At 39.2% G+C, this 24,207-nt stretch overlaps 1 protein-coding gene across 4 annotated transcripts in view; it reads left to right on the forward strand.

Moving 5' to 3' along the window:
- Positions 1 to 24,207, forward strand: part of LOC140229643 (MAP/microtubule affinity-regulating kinase 3-like) — a 127,084-nt gene that overhangs the window by 95,645 nt on the left and 7,232 nt on the right. For 3 of the 4 annotated variants that reach the window (XM_072309888.1, XM_072309897.1, XM_072309905.1), the window contains 6 exons: positions 1,395 to 1,631; positions 5,234 to 5,353; positions 6,456 to 6,668; positions 8,791 to 8,965; positions 20,357 to 20,562; positions 21,241 to 21,332. In XM_072309888.1, the coding sequence (XP_072165989.1) occupies positions 1,395 to 1,631; positions 5,234 to 5,353; positions 6,456 to 6,668; positions 8,791 to 8,965; positions 20,357 to 20,562; positions 21,241 to 21,332 (1,043 nt within the window). The remainder of the gene's footprint in view (positions 1 to 1,394; positions 1,632 to 5,233; positions 5,354 to 6,455; positions 6,669 to 8,790; positions 8,966 to 20,356; positions 20,563 to 21,240; positions 21,333 to 24,207) is intronic. The other variant, XM_072309894.1, reaches the window with a different exon arrangement.

The raw sequence follows: 24,207 nt of genomic DNA on the forward strand, positions 1-24,207 counted from the left end.
TTGATATGTTAATTGTGAGAAAAAAAATGAATATGTGAATATTATATATGAACTTGATATGATTTCACATAAATTCTCCATGTCATGTCATACAAACAAGACTTAAAATCATCGTGCCAGTATGAACATAACCTTTGCGTAAATGCTAATCATATGTTTTTGCATTACCAATTTCAAAGCAACATTGAGACGAGCAAATAGAGATTTGATTGGGTTTACCCTCATTCATCATCTTCTATTTGATGAGCCATGCTCTGGATTGGCTACTAACTATTTTTAGCAGTGCTTGTCATAAGAAGGTCAGCGCTAATGTCTTGTATGACCTTTTACGGTGCCATTGTGGAATACATGTTCCATCTTCTTCATGCCTTTTGTCAAATGAAAGATGACATGTAGACGTAGTTAGCCTATTCCTGACGTTCAGATAAAATGCTCTTGTATATCTTCATGTGTTTTAGTTCATGATGCACACTCACAAACAAACATGCCTGGACACACTTAGTTAACAACAGTGTAATAGGGCAACTACGGTTCGCCGCAAAATTAGATAGAACGGTGGGAACATGTTTTTTGACTGAATTTCCACTTTGATATTTCAGTGTGTACATTGTTCTCACTAGAGCACTGGGGCGTATTGAAGATGGGCAGATATGATAATAGACGCTGTTGGTTTAGCTCAAGTGGTCGGCGCGCTAAGTGCAAGACTGGCTGGTCAAGAAGCATCGGCACGGAGATGGCGTGTGGCAGCGATTGATGCCATGTGGGCTCGGCCTTATTAGTGTCTGTGGTAGCATCCAGAAGACCCAGTATATATATATTGCAGTGATTCGGGATACTGGGAGTAGCGGTGGGGGGGGGGGGGGGGGAGGAGGGAGAAGAGGGAGGGGCAGAGAGGGGGGAGCTGTGCATAGTAATGAGCATAGCCATTGTGGCAAGGGAAATTGCCAAGGGGCTCCTTGGAGTAAACATGTTATGGTTGATCACAAATCCAAGTTGTTGGTTTTTTTTTGCCCAGGATTTCCATTCACAGTCACTTATTTGCTCTTGTCATTTTTTCTCCGAAACCGTGGAACATAAATAAGAAATAAGAATCGTTGGTCCAGAGAGGATACGTTTCATATCTTAGCATTGTGTTATTTATATCAAATTGGCTCAGAAATGAATGTGTTCATTAGTAAAACAGCTTGGTTGCATTTCCATGTGGAAATTAATGGTGGAATTCTATGTGAAGTATGCCAAATATGTAGGGTGATGACCTGGTCACCTATTTACAGCACACATCAAAGATATGCTCATTGTGTATTTCTGTGACAGTTTATAATACATTATGCTACGATGATTTCATCACTTTTTTTCTTTTTCACTTTTTCTTAATCCAAATTTGTCCATTACAGGCAGAAAATCTACTACTGGACAAAGACCTGAACATCAAGATTGCAGATTTTGGCTTCAGCAACGAGTTCACGCCGGGAAACAAGCTGGACACCTTCTGCGGCAGTCCGCCGTACGCCGCGCCAGAACTGTTCCAGGGCAAGAAGTACGACGGTCCCGAGGTGGACGTCTGGAGCTTAGGGGTCATCCTGTACACATTGGTCAGCGGGTCATTACCTTTCGATGGACAGAACCTGAAGGTGATTTCAGCTCAGCTAAAGATGGTGTCGATGATAGATTGTGATGGTGACAGGGATGATGATGATGGTGACAGTGATGATGATGATGGTAACGGTATTGCTTGTGATGATGATGGTGGTGGTTAGTGTTGAAGGCAGTGACAGGTATGGGCATAATAACAGTGATATCTCCTAAGGTGATTAGAGCTGACATTTGCTCAGCAGAATATATTAAGATATAATTTTTTTTCTTTTCCTTTTCATGATGGTGGCATTTAATTGGTTTGTATGGAAGGGAAAAAAAGATGTTATGGCTTCATTGTGTTTTGATGTGTCACCAGCTCCTAATGCAACAAGGTTGTACTAGAAAATGTATCAGATAAATTTGTAGTTAATACAGCATTTTTACATCAGTCGAGATTGAAGGAGAAAGATGACAGTCTCAACAACTCTGAAGTTTTGTACTTCTCTACATACTGTGAAAGATAATAACACCAAAAACAAGGAGCAACGGTGATTACAGCAATACAAGACATAGTAACTGAATCAAGAGAAAGAGGACAAGGTTGCGCATATTGCGGCAAACCAGTGTCTAGACTGTCTACTGTAACGACAGAACATCCCATGCAATATCGGCTGGAAATTATGTCACTGACGGTATGACATGACGTAGGGAGCCAATATTGTGAGGAAGCTGTGCGTGATGCAGCTGGTTCCCAAATGCAGCTGCCATGTTCGTGGAAGCTGGAGAAAAAAGGGGGATAAAAAAAAGGCCCTGGTGTGTTGAGCAGGGTTCCTGCTTAGCGTATGGACCCAAGCCCCCCGCAATTCTGGGACAGGAAATGAAGGTAATCAGTTGGGTGCAAGGGGTATTGATAGCCATCTCACACCAACATTCAGAGCAGGGGGGATTTCTGTGAGATTGTCAAAAATATTCTGATGAGAGCTGCTCGGCGGCACATGTGCGACAGACAAGAGTCGTGCAGCTATCTAGGTAGAAAAACCACAGAATGCAGACTGTTTTAGGAACGAGGAATACCACTCGGTGCGTGTCGGCAGAAAGCGTGTTGTGAAAAATGTGCCGTCGACGGCTCAGAATTCCGTGCCGTAATCACGGGTGGCGTTTAAAATGCCCTCATGCAGACTAATGCTGGGTGTTCTTGCTAATGTCAATTAGGAGACTTCTGAATATTGATTCACAGATAAAATTGATTCTGTCAGTTTATCGTATTGTATATTGACATTGAATTTGAAATATTTGTAATACTTATTGTCCCTCACAGTCATGTGGACTCTTTTATATAGATAGGTAATACATAATTTACTAAGTAGATCCATACATAAGTAAACAATATGTCTATGAATGAAATGATGAATGAATAAATAAACCTTCTATCATCGACCTGCAATCCCATACATTTGGAATATTTTAGTTTTTAGATCATGGTCTCTTTATGGCATAATAGCTTGTGTGTATGTTAGAGTGTGTGTGTGTGTGTGTGTGTGTGTGTGAGGCGTGGGGGGGGCGGGTAGTTGCGGGTCAGATTAGCAGCCTTTCATGTTAATTGCCCAACAGCAAGGATGTGGTAACTTTGCACCACACCCTCAGGATGAATCTAATGGACTGAGGTCTGCTGTCGTTCCAGCTCAACAGAAAGAAGCATTGTTCCGTGATGTCATATATGTTTAGACATAATAATTACCATGATTATTATCATTGCCACCATAACTATATTATAATAATAGTTCCTGCTACGACAGTCGTGTATCTTTTTGTTGCTGTGACTGTAACTTTGATATTTGGCATCATTGCAAGGTATTTATGCAATGAAGAGGTACATAGCCTCATTTAAAGGCACATGGTCCCGGTGGTTTAGTCAAACGCGTACGCGGGCGCTTGGTGCAAGTTTCCTATAGAGACGTACGCTATCGACTCCTCTGTAGCACTTACACTGTGGCCCACTTCCCCGAGTCCGAAGAAGTCCGATTCACTGTAGTCAGTGGTCCGATCACAGTTCGGCTCATGATTCGGCTGAGGGGGATGACAGCTTTAGCAAACTTCCTTTGTGATGTCATAATAACAAGCACATGCACGCACCTTGGCATTACTACAGACTGCGCGATGCGCAGAGAAGACAACGAAGGCAGCGTTACTTAGCAACACCTACGCACTTTACTCTTGATGACAGCTCAACTTCAGTAATCTTCATATCAATGCTAACTGTGATCGGCAGTATCATCAACAGCGCCCTCTACACTACCGGGACTATGCGCCTTTAACATTACATATATGTATTGTATAGAGGATAAAACAAAGAGACGTCTGAAAAGATGACTTTAACTGCATGTTGTCACATTTTCATCTGATTTTATTCTTTTTATTTAACTTCCTGTCTTTAAAAATGTTTTGTTGTCTTGAAAGGCAGAGAATAAGGTGAGAAATGAAGGCAGTTTCTAGAAGCTGAAACCTCCAGAGTGGGCCTTGGTACATATCCTTCATCCCTGCCGCCTGCCTCCCACACAAAGGAATTTACTGGCCAGTGTAGTCTTGATTAATCATTTGAAGTGTTTTGTCATGTGAAATGCCCCCCCCCCCAAAAAAAAAAAAGAAAAAAAAATCATGTAAGACACAGCAGAAGAAAAAAAAAAGAAGAGAACATACATTTACCCGATGAAGTCCTTCATAGCTTTATTTTGCAACATTTGTAACATTGTCTGTTCATGACCAACATGAAGGCTGAACATCAATTTAATCAGTGTCATTGAAAGTATTTTGTAGTCTGGAAAGATAATGAATAGGTGGGATATGTAGGTAGCGTAGTTGTTTCTAGAAGCTGGAACATTCAGAATGGACCTTGATACAACCTTCATCTCACTGCTACCTGACTCCCACACAAGGGAATTATCTTGCCAATAGAGTCTTAATTTTGCCATGTAACCCCCCCCCCCCCAAAAAAAAGGAAACAAAAAAGTAATGTAAGATACGGCAGGGGGAAAAAATGCATGTCCCTGATGGAGTCCTTGATGTTTTACTGTATTTCAAGCCTGTAACATCCACTCTTACATGACCAAAATATAGATTGGATTTCTATTTTTTTTTTAATGATAATAATAAAAAAATATAAAAAGGTAAGAAGTAGGTAATTTCATGATTTGTCAGATCACATCAATCCACATGTATTCCATGTTGTTTTATTAGAGATAATTGGGAGTGAGATTTAAGTGTGATTTTTTTTTTCCTTAAAGATTGACAATATGAGGTGTGTGGCTAGCGAGTTCTAGTAGGCTGATTTCTACTTTTTACGGAGACAAATCTGAAATTTAGATACTAGAGTAGGTGTTGCCAACAGGTAATGACATTCCTTTCCCGTTCGTGTTTACAGGAAATGTTGCGGCTGTAAACGTGATTTATGTAGACCTATGTGATCTGGATTTTGCATGTCATAGTGCTGCAAATGCTTAGTGTGTGAGAGAGAGAGAGAGAGGAAGATCAAGAGAGTGAATGTCCCATTTTAAAGAGGTACATTTATATGAAAGGGGGTGAGAATGTTTCAAAAATATTTTGTGAGTGAGAGTGAATTCTTCTCAACGCGTCTTGTCTCTTTGAATTCCGAATCTCACAGGAGCTGAGGGAAAGAGTACTAAGAGGGAAATACCGCATCCCCTTCTACATGTCGACGGACTGCGAGAATCTACTCAAGCGGTTTCTCATGCTGAATCCTGCAAAGAGGGCTATGCTGGAGGTATTATGAAGCCACAGATCTTCCAAGTCACCTTCTTCCTCCTCTTCCTCCAACTTCTGTAGATCTGACTCTTCCTATGTCTTTGACTACTTTTCCTGTGACTCCTCTAATCTGACTCCAATTCCTGATGTCTTTGACTAGTCTTCCGTGAGATCTGACTGACTCCTATGTCTCTGTGACTATTCTTCCTATTTAACTCCTGTAGATCTGACTTTGACTCCTTTTTGTGACTACTCTTCTGAGGAATCCTCTATATCTGACTCTGACTCCTATGTCTTTGACTATTCGTTCTATGACTCCTTTAGATCTAACTCTGACTCCTGTGTCTTTGACTATTCGTCCTATGACCCCTTTAGATCTAACTCTGAATCCTATGTCTTTGAATATTCGTCCTATGACTCCTGTAGATCTGACTTTGACTCCTTTCTGTGACTACTCTTCTGAGGACTCCTAGATCTGACTCTGACTCCTATGTCTTTGACTACACTCCCTGTGACTAGGACTTCTCTGGTTTAACTCTGCCTCTTGTATCTCCTCTGATTCTTGACTCTGACCCTTCGGCCTTCTCTCCTTCTGTCAGCATTACTCTTTGCCACTTGCACAGAAAAAGGCTTTGTAAAGCTGAAAAAAGCATGGTGTGATCATGAACATTTGTGCACAATATGCTAGGAGAGTTTGGAGTCATGATGTTTCCTATTTTTTTAGAGGTTAGTATTTTAATTGAAATGATGATGATGATGATGATGATCCACAGCATTTGTATAACGCCATATATCTGTTGTAGGAACATTCAAATGTCTACAATTAAGCAATTGAATGCCTAATGAAAAATGTGAATCATGATCGAGGCTTTGAAGGGCTCAAGTTTGTCAGTGTCACGGAGAAAAGAAGGGAGGGAGTTCCATAGGCGAGGAGAGATAGAGAAAATGTCCGATCTTCATATCCACTTTTGATAAAATACAACAAAATTAAATGAAATATAGGATTAATAATATTGTATGAATTATTTCTTATGTATCCACCCACTGGTAATTCTCATGTCTAGTAAAGCTTCTGGCTCTGTAATAACCGTTGTGCACACTTTACGTGGTAACACTCGTAGACCATCATGAGAGACAAGTGGATGAACGCGGGCTTCGAGGACAATGAACTCAAGCCGCACCAGGACAATCAGGAGGACTTCCACGATGAGAGGCGGATAGAGATGATGACCAGCATGGGCTTCAAGAGGAAGGACGTCGAGGACTCACTCAGGAATCACAAGTACGACGAGCACTATGCCACCTACTTGCTCCTCGGCAGGCGGCATAACGACGTAAGTTGAATTAGATGTTAAAATTTTCTTCGGGGGAGGCAGGGCAAAAAGACGGTAATCCTGGGTGTTCTGTTCCTCGCGTGGGATCATACTGTATACGCCGAATATTTTGCAAGGTTTTTATTTTCGCGTGTCGGGTGCCATTCACAAATTTAAAGACACACAAAAATATTGACTCTGTTTCCAGCAACAATGTGACATGCAAGTATACTTTTGTCCATTGAGTATTGTATTCCACGATCACGAATTTAAATACTCGGGGAAATCGTCGGGAAGTCCCGATTCGCAAAAAAAAAAAAAAAAAAAATAGACTCGCTAAATATATGGTGTATACAGTAATTGGATGGAGCATTTCATACCGCCCACATGCAGCGCTGGAATTGTTTGATGAGGGGTGGGGTTGATTTGTGTTCCAATATCTTCTGCGAGAGTGATTATTAATGACTTTCCTCAAGTTTCGGTTTCTCTTTGTCTGACCCGCCATGTCATTCGGTGTATGTCTCTCTCAGTCTTGTCCTTAATCATCCCTATTGTCTGTCTGTCTGTCTCTCTGTCGCTTCCTCCTTCATCTATTTCTTCATTTTCTTGAATGCTGTCATAATTTGAAGACTGCGTGGGCCAGAACTTTCAGGAGTGTGATAATGTAAACCATCGCCAGAGGGGAGCATTTGTCATCTTCTGCTGAAAAGAGTGTGCTGAGGAGGAGGAGGCGGCTGTAATCTGATTGTGAACAGGAACGACCACAATATATGCAGTGCAGACTTTAATGTTTCTCTTCCTCTTCTTCTTCTTCTTCTTTTCGCTCTCTCTCTCTCTTTAGCAGTCAATGTTTTTCCGTCCTTGGTTCATTTTTTTTTTTTTGTCCGTAAAACATCCTGATATAGATCTCTCAAGACACCCCCACTTTCTCACATCATTACCTAAGCTACCTGATGAATTTTTTTTCAGAGGTTTGTGGATGTCCCGTAACTCGCTGCTGTCATCTCGCTCTAGGTATTTAATTTGCTGGAAATTCCCAACAATGAGTGGCCGGACAGACATGCTCAACTCAAAATTGCTTTTTTTTTTGGGGGGGGGGGGAGGAGGATTGTACCTTCTACAACAGTAGGTTTTTCTAATTAGAAAGCAGCAAATAAAATATGAACAGTTTTCTAATATTCTGTTTTATTTTTCTTTGCTTTTTTTTTCTGGGGGGATAATTTATTAAATATTTGTAAAGTTTTGTACTTTTTATCCAGGTTGCTGTACAAGTTGTTGAAAATAAGAGTCAGTCTTTCTTTCTTTTTTAAGGATACATTGTTTGAGACAGAATTAAGTGTGAATATGATCTGCATTGTACATGTAATGATTCTTTGAAATTCATTATTGGTTTTCATAGTATAATGAAGGAGACAACTTGGCAGAGTTGTTGCTTTTTTGTGGAGATTTTTCCTTTTCTTTTTCTTTGTTTCTTTTTTTGGAGGGAGGCAGGGAGATGTTCAAACATGTGTCATTGTGTTGAATCCCTGTAACTGTGGACCATTCCCACTTGCACACTGGTGGATAGTGAGAATCGCACTTACCCCACCACTGCCCTTCTCAATTACTTTGAGGTGCAGTAGGACTGCGGATTACATAACCTGCATGTGAAATTAATCCATGTTCACTGTATGGATGTAGGTTGGTCAACGTACAAATCTACAGTATTGAATGTAAATGACTACGGTCTGCATTTTCTCGTAAAGTATCCAATCCTTGGGTCAGCTATCAGGTGGTAAAGTATCTCAGTGAAATGTTATTGTTGTTGTGTTTAGGCCGTCAATAGTCATGTTTATATGAGGTATGATGATGTTTTAGCTTTACTGAAATGTTCAACGCAGATGTAGACAAATTGCATGTAACATAAAGTCTATTCTGCAAGATCTCCTTGTGATTCATTTTAAATCTGTTGTAAGTGCCCTTGATGAGTGTTTGAAAAGACTTTATGCCATTGTTTGTGATCATGAAATGTCTTCAACACTAATTGTTGTATCTTTCTTCTTGTATGGGGTCCACATATCTTTTCCTTTACACTCCTTCCTTCTAAAATTCTCTCCTGCCTTATTCCCTATTTTTCTGTTACCCCCCCATGATGCTCCCACAGCAGCAGACAGAAGACGCGGACTCGACGTCAGGCAGCTGTCTGTCACTGCCTCAGCGTGCCGTCAGCGACCTGACCCCAACCATCAGCCAATCACCGTCCTCCCAGGGTAAGAAACAGCGCAGCATCCCATCCAATCAGAAAGAGAGACGCTTTAGTCATGGCGGGGAGAATTACGGTCAGTTTTGGCATGTCGTTTTACTTTGGAAAATCGTTTTCCACGTTATTTTCTTCTGTTTTGTTTTCACCCTGAATATTTGCATTTGTTACCGAAAAAGAACAGTTGTATGTTACCGACCAAAGAAAAGACGGATGTGTTCACACCAAGCAAAATTCGCACCTTGGCTTGAAGGGCATGCAAGCTTTTCTTTAGTTTTTTGTTTTTCATTTTATGATAGCCCATTTATTTCTGTTTTTGCACGCATTGCTTATGCCGACCAGAAACTGATTGTGCGCGATATTGCTTGGAATTGGCAGCAAACGCCACTAACCACACCAGTTAAAGCAGCCAAACTGTGGGGAGTTATTGTGCTTTAATCTTTATGCTATTTATCAATATTCCTGATGTTGTTTATCTTACACATGTGTAAACACAATAACTTTATGTCATTGACAAATAAGGTTAACATCCAAATTTTGTTATCATTGCACATGCTCTACTCTGTATATAAGACTCTTTCATACGCAGGGAAATTTCATATTGTATGAGAGGTAATTCAATGACACTTTCTGTTCGTATCTCACATGTACTAGTCTGAATTTGACCACTTCTCCAGCCTAACCACACCACCTCTCTGTGAAGTTTAACTACATTGTACATTCAGGCAATATCGTTCGCTATCAGTTTGTTCACCTCATTGTATGGAGCAAACAAAACAAAACAAACAAAACAAACCAACATATAAACAGATGGTATCAAATATTACAACTATATCAATTACCATCTATGTATCCTCCCTGAGCATATCTACATATATTTATATATGTATATATTTATGGTCATTTATTTGTCTCTCTCCAATCTATATATTCTTATGTATTGATCTTGTGGGGTCTGATGCAAGAATCAGGGTGTTAAATGCAACCAATGTCGTCACTTAATGAGAACTTTTTCTCATCCACACTTGCATCTTCTGGTCTTTCTCTTTCCATATATTTCATCTCATCCATTCTTTCTTCTAGTCGTCAGGAAACGAGGTAATCAAAACCCGGCCAAAATTGTCGAGATCATTTTTTTTTTCCCTACTTCCAGTATTTTTTTTTTTTAAATCTTCTCCTTCATAATGAAATTACAACAATCATTGCAATGATACTGCCTGCTTTTATTGTCTTAGATAGCCTTTCAGTGTACTGCTTGTATTTCTTTTTTTTTTTTATTAGTTCTTTGGTCTCTCTTTAGTTTCTCAAGCAGATATGTGTAGCCTGATTTATACTCCTCAAGTATATCTGTTTTAGTGTGTGTTTTGTGTGTGCGTGTGTATGTGTGTCATAATGTGTATGTCTTTCAGTCCAATCTAATTTACATATTTCTTCTTTTAAAAAAATCCTAAGCATAAACTGGTTGTTATATTTGGTGGTTGAAAACGAGACTAAATTGCATGATATCATAGATTATTTAATGTTTTACATTCTGTAGTACTACTAATCCAGTCGATATACCTGATTTGTTTGCTTGTGATATACAGTGGTATGTGCCTCGGATTAATGCTTTTGATAACAGTGAAATAAAGCAGTTTATTTCTTAGAATCAAACTGGTCATAGTGGACTGAGTAGGGACATTAATGCAGACCAGCTATGATCTGCTATCAATTGCGATAATATGATGGAAATCTTGACACAAGTGACAAGCATTTTTGATGTTCCAGTGCAATTGAGGCAAACAGTTCAGAGGGAGGTGAAAAAAAAAAACAACAACCCAAGGACTAAAACAATGATCATATAGCAGTCAAATCTTAAGAACTTAATTTCCAGTGATAGAAACCGAAGTAGTATGAACAACAACAAAAAAATCAATAGATAGAAATAAAATCTTGCAGAAGCAGGAACCCATGTTGAAAACACATGGAGAAATATACTACCTTCCCCCCCCCCAAAAAAAAAAAAAAAGAAGTGACATAAGCATTGAATGGGACATCTTGTTTATCTTTAAATAAGACATGGGAAGATGATGGTGCTCCTCAAATGTCTTTGTTTGTGTGTCTTAATCGATTATTAAAATGCCTCAGGAGAAAAACAAAGAATCAAACAAACAGATTATTGCCACAGCCTTAAATAGCTCCATGATTGGATTCAAAGCCAAATGTGCTTATAACTTTCCATTTTTCATGTGCTTGTAGGATAAGTCTTCTACATTGAGATTCAAGCGGCTTAAAGCTTGGAACATGGTCCTGCGGATTTTTTTTTTTTTTTTCAATAGAGCTGAATTTTTCAGCATTTTTCCTAAAGATAGACATAATCTATAGTCATGCTCCAAATTGAATGTATGCATTAATTCTGTTATGCTACAGTTATGATTAATTGCAATGTTTCTAAAACCCAAAATGTGAAAATGCTGCCATTCTAAAGGTAAAGTGTTCAGAAGTCAACCATGAATTTCTTTGTCTGGGTGCATACAGTGAGATCCTTAAAAACTACATGACCAGGATAGCATTTGTGGAACTAGTGAAAACTGCGTGCAGAGATCAGTTTTATTTTTCTTTTGCAACAGAACTTTACAGTTAAGATGTCTTTGATTTTTTTTTTTAAAGAATGCTCAGTGAATTTCATAAATCCTCTTTTTTTTTTTCCTTTCAAGGATCTGAAGATTAATATGAAAGGAAAAATTTAAGCAAATGCAAATGCTGCAATGATGTGTATTTAAATTAGTCAAGTGACATATTGATGCTAGTGTGACAACCTGGAAAGTCATTTCCCATTTTCTGTAAATCTGACATCTTTGGCTGTGCTTCTCTTCACTTCATTCAAATATGGTTTCAAAGAACTGCTGCATCATGCAAAAAATAGATTATCAAACTCGTAGTGTGATAGTGTCATTTTAGAGTTACGTTATACTACTGTATAAGCTGTTATTTTCACGAGGGTTTAATTTTCGCAAATTTCGTGAATTACATTTGGATGGCGATTCGCGAAAACAGCATCTCGCGAAAATGTCTGTATGCGAAAATGACAGCTTGTACAGTTCTGCGTTCTTAACACTCCAACATTGTAGTTGGCTTCTTTTTTTTCGGGTAGTAATAGAATATAGAACAACACCCAATGACAGTATGGTGAAGTGTGGGTTTAATGTACTAAGATGGGAACTGACAACTCCATGATGATTTCAGAAGGAACCATGTATATTATTCATTCTGCGCTGTTTCATTGGTTACACTAACCCTTGCACCAATTAAAATGCATGTCTGAATGAATAAAGAAATGCAGTGTTCAAATCAATATTAGTCGGCATAGCTTATCTCCTATGTTACGTTGAGGTGCCTTTCCACATGACATTCAAGTTGACTGGAGTAAAAGATCCATCAAACAAAACAGAAGTTTCTTCAAAATTGGATAGAAAATGAGAATACCACGGAACGTTCTGGTTTTGCATCTTCTCTGCAAATAGTGATATTAGGTCACAGCCACGTATGCAAATTAGCTGAGTTGATGATGTCATCAATGTTCAAGTATCATATTGTAAAAGTGGAAATTTTCGCATGAGTCGTTTTGTCATGCTTTAAGGGATGAGATGAATTTTGCCTGTAATTAATTCAACAATCAAAATATGAAACAATATGACATAAAACAAGCAAAACATTTGTGTGCTTTTAATGTCACGCTAGTATCACATTGCCCAAAATGCATGAAATTTTCCACACTGCAAAAAAAAAAAAGAATTATTCTTCTCCAGTAATGGTATTTACGTGAACTTACCATTTTTTTTTTATTTCTTTGGTTAATCTAGCAACTATGGTCTTTGCATCGTTTCTAGGTTTGGCAACACAGCAAAATTTAAAGGAGGATACGAACTTTTAATCTTGATTTTACGTTGAGACACTGGGAGATACGTCCAAATAATGCATTATTACCTCATCAATATTGCATATGTGGTTGCCACTGATATTACTGTTTTGAAGAAGTTGACGTAAATTTTAAAATCCCATGACTTGTTTTTTTTTTTTTGCCTCCGCCACGAAGCGGCGAAGGCATTATTTAGTCTTATTTCAATGGAACCTGTACTATTTTGTTTGATTTTACTCTTTTCGCTCACGCCATGCGGAATTGCAGGTTGACTCTTAACTAAGACTTTCCTCATCACGTATATAATTACGCAAATCATGACTGTGGGTCTCCTCGGCCGTGCTCACACACGCTGGTTTGGCAGTCATTTATCATTGACTAACACACGCCATGCATCCCATCTGAAAAGCCAAGTCTTTATGACCATTCACGCTCAAGTTTCTGCCGTGCAAATGCGTTTACCTCTTTTTGCTACCATGCTGATGCTCTGGTGGTGGTTTAAATACAGTGATGATGGACCTCCATTTTAAAATGGAGGATTGAAGCAGTTTAGAGAGGGGAAAGAGAAGACAAACTACAAATTGCCAAATGCCTCTGCTTTGAAAATTGTTTCATTTGCCTGAAAAAAGCCTGCATAACACCAGTGGAAATCTAACTCCAAATGGCCGTGATTCTCCCATACTTGCGGGGCTAGGTACCCTTCATGCAGCTGCGTCGTCTCGCTAACAACTTTTTTTTTTTGTAATTATCATTGAAGTCTTTTTATATTGTATTAACATATATCTTGTGAATTTTAGAAAGTGAGTTTTGTATCCTTCAGCGTTGAACATGTAACCATGATGGGAGGAATGATTGCAGATAGGATTTGTGTACCGCTGTATGATCTGTTATGCAGTGTCTGTTTACTCCCCCCATTGTTGTTGTTTTTTGTTTCCTGTTGCGTAGCCCATTTTATGTCATATCCTGTACTATCGTGTTTGCAACTCGTCCGGTCTATGTTATCTCTTTGTCTCCTGCCAGTCATCCCCCGTCCAAATTTTGCCGTACTTATGGGCAAAGTTGGTAGTCTTTTTCATTACTTGTTTCGCCTGTGCGAGTGTGCACGGGCCAGAAAGTGCAGTGACATGCAAAAAAGAATGAAAAACAAAAAAATCAGCTGTGAGGGAGCCATTCCAGCAATGGGGGAAACACCCATAGCTCAGTGTAAGCTTCATCTGAAGCCTAAAGAAATTAGGGAATGGTTTGATACATTACAAATTCAGTCATGTAAGTGATCTGTCACAGGGTAAAGACATAAAAATGCTGATATATTCATCTGTATAGGGAACAGGAGCCATAGCTGTGTGCATGCAGAAGCTCTCACATGCAAGATACATGGGGTCTAGGATATGAAGTGGCTCATTAGAACTACACATGACAACTTGCAGCTACCTGTTATGCCAGCCGTTTCGAAGGGATAGTTGTGAAACACGAGACTAGATGATAATGTGAGTTAGGCAGTCCAAAGAAGAAAATCAAAATTGAAATCAAAGACGTATGTTTATTGCTTCAACTGGTTGTCGTAATGTTGGTTTAAACTACCAGTAAGATATTCCACTACACTGCGAACAAAGTAGAAAGGTCACCATATGACGCTTTTTGGTTTTTCGGGGGGGGGGGGGGGGGGGGGGGGGCGGGGTACACTGCAGAAGAGAATAAATGGGTCTTGATAGAGCATGTTTTCTCTCTTGTTCCAGTCTGCATTGTAGATTGTACTCACAAGTACAACATCTACAAGCATGTACATCTCTCCCTGGTGTCCTCAAGTGTGTGGAGCTGTAGTTCATACTCCAACTTCTTTTTGTCTATCTTCTTATATTTTTGTATAAATCTTATTACGCTGTACATGTTGCAGCATGTCTCTGATTCCGATCTTTCTTTGTGTATTTAGTACTTGTGTGTGCAAGATGCCTCTCCCATAAATTGTGAAGACATCATTGCCCCCCCCCCCTCTAACGATATTTGGATGATTAACTGTTCTCATAAAGTGAGACATTGCTTGAAATAACTCCTGTAAGAAAGAAATAAAAAAGAAATATATATATATATATATATATATATATATATATATATATATATATATATATATCCCTAGTTGGCACCTTAGGGAGACATATTGGGGGGAAGTGTCTTCATTAGGGAGACAACTGGTCATTAAGGAGACAATTTTCGTGTCTCCATTGCGTAAATTGCCATTGAACATGTATTTTAAAATTTGCATATAAAACAAATGGAAATGTCTTCCAAATGACCCATCTAGGAGTATATATATATATATATATATATATATATATATATATATATATATATATGTATATATATATATATATATATATATATATATATATATATATATATATGTATATATACATATACATGATGAAGTGGAAAGTCTTTTTTTCTTCTCTTTTACTTTTTCTTCCTTTTTTTTTTTTGTCGTTTGTCAGTGGTATATATAAAGATGTATTTATACCACATAACATGGCTATGTGTGTTTATTCATGTATATCTTAACTTATATTTGCATGATCAAAGTAAGAATTTCGTGACAAAGTCATACAGATAGATGGTGATTTTGTGTTTTCAATAGATTCTGTACCCCAGATATTACCAAGCCACATGCTTCAAAATCACTATCGCAAGGCAGGCGGGCAGAGGAGAAAAAAATTGTCATGCTGGTTGTGAAAATCTGTACACTGTTCTGAATCATTACCTCCGCCAAGGGAGGAGGTTATGTTTTCGTTACCGTTTGTTTGTTTGTTTGTTCGTTAGTTAGTTTGTTAGTTAGTTAGTTAGTTTGTCTGTGTGCAAAATAACTCAAAAAGTAGTCAACGGATTTGGATGAAACTTGCAGGAAAGGTTGAGAATGACACAAGTAGCAAACGATTAACTTTTGGTAGTGATCCAAGAATTTTTTGGGAATTTATGAAGGATTTTTGATATTTTGGCAGGTAGGGTCAATGAACTTGGGAGTTCAGGCTGCGCGTATTTGAGGTTTGCACACTAAAGTGCGTGCTCTGGTTTCTGCTAGTTTATGACGTAACAAAGGCTTCTATATTAGGAAATTGGTCGACTTTTAACACACAATGATAAGTACGTATGGGTGGAAATCACTGATATGTCTATGGAAGAACAAGATCAGTGGTGGAAATGAGCTGCATGCTTGGCGGAGGTCTGCGCTCTCAGAGTGCTTCTCTAGTTTTATTAATGCAATTCAGATAGTGACAAGTGAATGGAGGGGCGGTTGATCAAGCTTAAAGCAAAATTGAGTCGGTATTTAAAAAGTTTACCAAAAATTGAGTTTTCACCATGTTTTTGTTCGTTTGTTTTTGTGGGGATGGGGGGGGGGAGTGTTATATGGGCTGTGTGATATCCAAGTGGCCTAAATTTCATCTGAAGCACTAATCCATGGGAGCCCCATCAATCTGGCATGATTTCATGTAGACTTGAAGCTAACTTTGCATTCATATCAGTCATTTTCTCTAGTACGTTTGTTAGTGAATTTGGTGACAGCAATACAAAATGCCCATCCGTCACTGGAAAGGGCTATGTCTCGGAACAAGATGGGTGGCCTGATGCGGTCCTTCAGAAGTTCACAATCTGCCCACATACACTGTATTACTGCTTCTTCATACGCTTTGGGTGAAGGCAGGAGCTATTTTTCTTCATCAAGTATGCATCTGTTTGCATGGCATGTCACGGAAGGGGTAGGAAGCTCGGGATACAAGATCAGTGCTCTGCAAGCGGTAATTTAATGTAGCATACTAGAGAAGAAAATGCCCAAAACATGCGTTGTTTCTTTTATTTCTTGATTACTCAACTTACATTTGTTACAAAATGCATAAATGGAATTATAAAATAAAAATGATAAGAATTCATAAATGAATCAAGAACTATCCCCTTAATATAAATACAATGTATAGTGAATGCTAGTCTTCTTGGCCTTTCATGTAATTTTATTCAATTTTTAAAAGCTGGTTGATTTGGCCAAAAACATTTCTTCGTTAATAATGTATAGATAAATCAAGAGCTATCACCTTTATATAAATACAATGTATACTGTATGCTAGTTTTCTAGGCCCTTTCATGTACGTTTATTTAATTTTTAAGAGCTGGTTGATATGGTCAAATGTATTTTTCTTTGTCTTCCGGGACCAATGTACTTTGAAAACAGATTTTAGTGCATGGTTCATTTTTGTGAGAGAGTCAGGTCCATCTGAATTGGGCTAATGAATGTCAGCCTCTTGTTCCGCATCCATGCATGACCATTTCATAACCGAAGCAAAGGGGCTTGAACTTGTTGATAAATGTAAACCGAGTAGTCATGGGCGATCATTGTGGGCTTGCAACTAACCACTTAGCATTAGTGGATAGAGCCATGCCTTGCATGCTACCTGAATCCCTTAACTCATTCTCCATTGGAACGGTGGCTGGTGGATGGCGAATCCGTCTACGGATAAAGGTACAAGACGGATGCAGTGAGGTGGTACTGAAGCTCAAGAGCCGTGCAACCCCGGGTTGATGCGGTCCAAACGCGTTACTCCAATGTTGACATTGATCATTTCCGTAAATGTTTTGGTCCCCTTGCGAGCAGTTGTAACAGCCAAACATTGGCTTCCAGATGTAAATTAATCAAAATCCCAAAACCCAAACAGTATGTAATGAAAAGAAGCGAATAAAACCAAACAGTAATTTTTGTGCAGACTACAAAATGGAAGCACCCAATGATAGTATCACTGTTTGAATCATAGACGATGCTCAGTACCAACCACTGCATCTTGCTACCTTTATCTTTCAGAGTTTTTTTTTTTTTCTAAAAGCTAGTTCTTTCCAAATGTTAACTATGTTTTGACAACATGTTTTCAAGTCTGAAATATAACTTTTTTCTTTTTGTGACGTTCAATTTGAAAGTGATTTCTTGTTCTACATTTAAATTTGATCATCTTCATTATCAAGTCATTTTTAGCTTTTGATTTCATTTGCAATTCAGAAGAATATGTGCTTAAATTCAAATGTGATTTCTTTTATCATGCTTATAATTAATTTGTTCTAGAGACAAAGATGCATTATCCATGGTTGGCTGTAGCCTATTCAAATGTTGTTTTTCGCATTTTTAATTTAGAACCTGTGTTATTCATGTGATCTGTTTGATATAGGATTGCCTCTGTTTAAACAGTGTGACTCTTTGTGTCTCCTTACTACTATAAGGTGAAATTTGAGTCACAGGAAGACCACGTATAAGGATAAAAATGATATGAAAATTAATCAAAAGAAGGAGGAAGAATTTGATAGAAATCTTCTTTTTTTTTCCTGTATATAATGACATATTTATACCAAACATTCTGCTTTTACTTTTTTATTGTATGGTTAAAGCCATGCAAGGGATCTGGCACTCTGTTTGAGTGATTTTAGTCTTTTGATTCTAAAAGGAAAGGTAGGCATTAAACCAAACAAAAAACAGTCATAATTTGGAGTGTGAGTAGCATTTAGGATTAAAGGCTTTAGTTTCAGAAGGGACTTTCAAAACTGAAATGCGTTCTGAGATGTGGTGGACAGTGTGTAGAAACTATGAAAGATTTAGATAGAGGAATAGGGAGATAAACAGGGGGAACTGGCGTTTTAATTCATTCTACCTAAGACGTATATGACCAGCAAGCAGTATTTTGCAAGACGGCTTTATCTGGCACCAAAATTGTTATCTCTAAAAGGACAGTAGGGAAGGCTGAGGAGAAGACAGTGCAATAGGTCAGAGTTCTGTAAAGTATTAAAAATCAATTTTATAGATTTTTTTTTTCCAAATGACATAGTAACAAATATCTACATTAAATCTGTTTCCTCAAAATACTCTTCAGCACTTGTAACCCTTATGCATGAGCGAGAGCTTTCAGGTTTTCGGGAATAATCTTTGCTGTAAAAGATATGCATATATGTGTATGTTTATCATAAAGAATATTAGTATCCAAAAGCTGGTCTGTTTGTATAATTATGTAACATGAGGGAGAATTTTTCACTCCTTTTTGACAGAGGGTTCAGAAATGAAGTAGAAAGACTGGAATAATTGTTGAGTGCTACAGCATAGCCACAACTAGCTACAAAATGGTTCCACAAGTCAGTGGAAGATGCTGGGGAAATCGTCGTGCGCATGGCAGAACGTTGTTAGCCATTTGCGCACTCCTATCTGCCATGCACAGGGAAGCGCCCTAGCGACAATAGGGAGCTTTAGATTTTGGTGCGCGGACGTTTGAGCCGAAGCTTGCACTGGACGTTCTCCTCTCCCTGCGTCGTGTGGAAAAGTAGCTTTAGATTACGCTGGGACGCAACATATAAGAATTAAAATCGCGCCCCATATGATCAGTGCACGAAGAAGCTCTCTACGTCGTAAACTGTGCGGACGTGAAAATAGCCCAGTACGCGTAGTGAAAAACTCAGGCGACGCAAGCTAAAAATAGATTGACTTTACGCGCGCTACTGCGCACGCTCAGAACATGTTTTTTTCCTTTGAACGTCCGCGCGTCTAAAATCTAAAGCTCCCTAATCTGCCATGTGCACGACAGAATGTTCGGTGTTCTCAAGATCTAGTTTGTTCACCAATATAGTGAAATCCAACTACCTAAAGAGAGCTCAAGTCAAAAGTTAAATGGGCTACAGTAAACATCGTCCAGGTCACTTCATTGGTAATCTCTAATTGGCAAACAAAATGGCGTGAATGTGTCAGTGCTGCAAATGTCAAATTTCACTGTTACATCTCGGCAGTAGTCATTCACATTGAATTAATCTCGACTCACTGTCTTGTCTGGTTCAGTTGTGTGAAAGTACGAGAATGATTACATGGTAGACGTGTGTCTCTTGTAGCAAGTCATCACGCTAACCATCATCAATAATTGACTTCACATGCTGAACATGCACTTCTCACTGAAATGCAAACTTGTTGCTATACGTTGCAGTCCATTTCGGTGTGGCAGCCTCAATATGTCTCACTGAAAATGTGAATAAGATAACCAAGTTCGGTCACACACAGCATAAAATTGGCAGAATTGAAATTGAAATTGCTGTTTAATTTTTTTTCCCGACTGTCTTAAAGCAAATGCTGTGTAGAACAAGTGTCATATGTGGGGATATCAACAAGAATGAGACAAAGTATTATATAAAAATAAATGATACATTGACCAAGTTTTGCGCTGGTTGTGGTAGATTTCCTGGAATTCACAGGCATTGATTTTTGCAGTGCTATTTTGTTCTAGTTGTGGAAGAGTATCAGAAAAATGGCTGGGAATGTATTATCGAGCTTTGCCATTGCAGTGTTGATGTGCATGTTTGGCCGAAAAATTAATGCAGGAAGGAGTGGTAATGTCAATAAGCTGTTTGTTAACCCATAGCCAACCTGCATGTGCTCACACAAGATGTAAGATATGTCAAGTCTTGCCGGTACTCCATGTGTCAGTGGAGCCTCAGGCCGAGTATAAACCATGCTGAACTAACTGTGTGAGGCCTTCTTGTGACTCCTGCCCCCGACCCCCATTTCAACCCATACAGGGGCCCACACGTACAAGCGTGTAGACAGTAGTCTAAAGGAGAACTTGGGCATTCCATACAGAGGGCGGTCCAGCGTCGGGCCCATCGGGTCATCCAAGGACAGCGGCGCCGGGATGTCCATTACCTCGGCCAACAACCCCAACCAGTCGGACATCCCGGATAGGAAAAAGACAACGCCAAAGAGCGGAAGTAAACTGCCAACCAAGGTTTGTTGACACAGGCTGCAAAGTCTATTCTGTAGGAGGCTCCCAGAAAAAAAAAAGAAATAAAATAAATTAGTGGTGGAAGAAATTGACGAAAACCTTGAGTTGAGAATGAAATACCCCTTTCAATAATTCTCTGGTGAGGGCCAGGCGCAAGTTCAGTCACAAAATTTTTAGTTTATGGATGGCGCGGACCAAAGCGGCCCGCACCAGGCTCGGGCTATTTCAGCGCTGCTGTATAGCCCAGCGCCGGGTCTGTGAACGATGGCAGGCACCAGGCTCCAGCCAAAATTTCTTCCACAGTCAAAGGTCACAATTCCCTGGCCGTGCCTCTGCCGGAACCCGTGGTCAGTTATCCCTTACATGGCCAAGTTTGTGAATGGGTCATCATAAAAGCATCATGGCCTACTCCTGTTGTTAGCTTGTATCCTTTGCTATTTTGAACATGATAAAATGCACATACAATTCAAATGAAGATGTGTAGGGAAGTAGTTAGATTCAAAGTAAGAGAAGTTTGCATGCTTAATCACCCACCATTGGGAAGGTCCTTGTTTAAATTGCAATTTTGTTGCTTTTTACATCATGCCATCACACTTTGAGCTGGAATCCTTGTTCGTCAACTAGACTTGAATATATATGTATTAGATGTTACCATTATTTTTTTCTTCGATATTTCAACAGCACAATCCCCCTGGGATGAATAGGAGAAACACGTACGTCGTAGGAGAGAGAGACTTTCCAGGCTCGAGTAGACCGAATGGTAGCAGTGACAGGTATGTATCAGTCGGCACCATAGACTCTTTTTCTTTTCTTACCGGTAATCCGTTCTTTAACTTTTCATATCCATGTAAATCTGGTATTTACTGTTCTAATGTCCACGGTTACTTTTTGCTCAGACACTTTCATTAAAGATTGATCTAACGTGGTGCTGAGAGGACTCCAGCGGAGATGCAAGTCTGGATCACCGCAAGCATTTTTAAGATGAAAGTGTGGGGAAAATGTTCACATTTTTCACGTCCTGCAGTGTGTTGTGGAATTTTTTGTGGCAAGGCCGTGGTGAATATAGGATCAAGGAGTTCAATCAGGGCTGCTGTCTCCGTGTTACCAGCATCTGTTCGACGTCGACAAGCCGGCTTCTTTGGTTAAACACACACTGATGATCGTTCTCATAAGCTATACCTGTTTGTTGCTCACCTGATTGACATGTAATATATCTATGATTATTTGCATATATATCACTGTATATATATATATATATATATATCCATCTGTGTATATGCACCTAGTGTGCTTTTGACGTCTTCACGTCCACTTTATGGCTACTGACACTTCGGTCATTTTATTTATTTTGTTATTTTCATTTGTCTAGTGGTACTTATGTATTTGTGTGTGTTTGCTTGTCATGATCAGCCAGGAGATATAGGGAGAGATGTACCCAATGTGTATGGAAATGAATGTTTGTGTGTATGTCTGTATGTACAATGTAGGTGTGTGTTCTGAGTACATTTGTACTTGCCTTCTCAAATGGACCAAACAAGAAATACGTACCAGCTGTTAAAATGTGGACATCCCTTTCAAAGACCTGATTGAGTGGGGATACCATGGCGTGGAAAGGCTGGCCCGGCTCAGAATATATTCGAGAAACCCTGTAACAAATTGTATACAGCTTTATCATAGATCTCTATGTACTGTAAGTACGCCCACAGACGACAAAGCTCAACAGGAGTCGACCACTACAGATGAGCAATGTGCTTCAATGAACATATTCGCTGACCGGTGCTCTTCATGGTTTTTGAGTGTACCCCGGTGGGCAGCGAATTAATCGGGCCACCCATGCAATCCCCATGCTACCAGGTTTTTCACATGCATTTAGGATTTGGATCATGTATCAAAATTTGCTTGAGGGTTTTGGTGCAAACAACCTGATTAGTATGCTACAGTTGTGGGCACACAGGAATCCAGGTGAAAATGGATACATCCACATAGGGGAAGTCTGTGAAGTGTGTGTATGTGTAAAGTATTTGTTTGAATATCGGGAAAGGAAATTTCTGGTTGTGTAATTTGGTAATATGCTGGTCAGAATTGTATGTTTGTGTGAGTGTGGGTCTGTGTGTGTGTGTGTGTATGTGTGATATTGACTTGTTAGGTACACACACAATCACAGTGTTGCTTGCTAATATACAACTCAGTGAGTTCACAACTTTGCACAACAGTTCCAAGTTGGGTCATACGTCATAGTGTGTGATGCATTCTAGGGGAAAATCACCAAGGCAAACCCAATTCTGTGGCCAGTGCAGGGATTTGTTGTACATTTCATCTAATTTTTACATTTCAGCTGTAGTTGGCGAAACATTTTTATTTCCCACACCTTGAAACCAGAGAGGAGGTCAATGATTGTGTATCTCCTTTAGAAATTTTCACAGTTCTCCTTTGTCTTTGAGCCAGTACCAAATTGCACACATGATTCTGCATAGGTGGGACTACAATCAGCTGAGGCAAACAAATTATGATTCATGTCTCCACTTTGACAGCACAGCAACAAAACTTTAAAATCTCACATTAGCAATAAAATGTCTTTAACGCTATCATCAATTTCGCTGTGTGGGCAGCTTTATGATGCCTGTACCAGGCATGTTCTCTCAATGTAGAAAACTTGCCATTCCCAACTTACTATGCAGGCACTTGCAGAGTTGTGAATCCACTGCACTATATATATATCTCCTTGTGGTATAACAGTTCACCTTTGTCCACATACCCAGTTCTGTGTGCCGCCAATTATGTTTCAGTGGAGTAGAAATGTGTTGCACCCCGTGGAAGATGTGTAGGGGGAAAAAAAGCTGCCAAGGGGTAAGAATACAGAAGATGGTCATCCCAAAGTGTGGCACGTGGTCATTGTGTACAGGTGGCACAGTAGAGATCAGTTTGAAGCCACTTTCTTTTATAATATTGGTAGTACAGGTTGTATATCCTTTTCACAAACATTACAAAATTTTGTGTGGTTAAAGAAAAATGTCTCCCAACATTGTTTATGAAATCTTACAGTACTTAATACACATCAGAGTTTAAAAAATAAAAAATAAAAGTATTGACCCAATATCTCTAGTAAATGCTCCCCTTTTGTATTGAGAGTGATGGTTTGAATTTTTCCAGGGTCGAATAAATTCACTGGAAATCTATAGTATTGTTTTCCCATCCATCACAAAGAGGTTTCCAGGTTTATCATTCAGAGGAAAGATCTGAATTACCTACCTCTACGATATACTAGCTTTTGTAAGGAATCTGATTTTCAGGGTTGCAAAAGAGACACACAAATTTGAAGCCCATCCTGAAAGGAATGCCATATATGAGGTTAAAAAAAAGAGTTTTTGTTTGTGTTTTTGCTTGTCTGAACTCATGATTCAAGGGACTTTGGTCTAATGTGCATATAGCACAATTTAGGACAGCCTGTGTTACCATGTCTGAAGCTTCTAAATTTAGTCAGCAGTCCCCTTAGAGTTGGTATTAATTCCTATAGAACCGGTTCAGTTTGATCTCCAATTATGTCAAACCCACAAGCCCATCTGCCACATCTTCATACCCTACCACCACCACCTCCCCATACCCCCCTCCCGCCTCCCCATTCCCATGGAGAAAGATTGAGGGGGACGA

This window comes from Diadema setosum, chromosome 1 (genome assembly GCF_964275005.1).
Source record: "Diadema setosum chromosome 1, eeDiaSeto1, whole genome shotgun sequence".
Taxonomy (NCBI): Eukaryota; Metazoa; Echinodermata; class Echinoidea; order Diadematoida; family Diadematidae; genus Diadema; species Diadema setosum.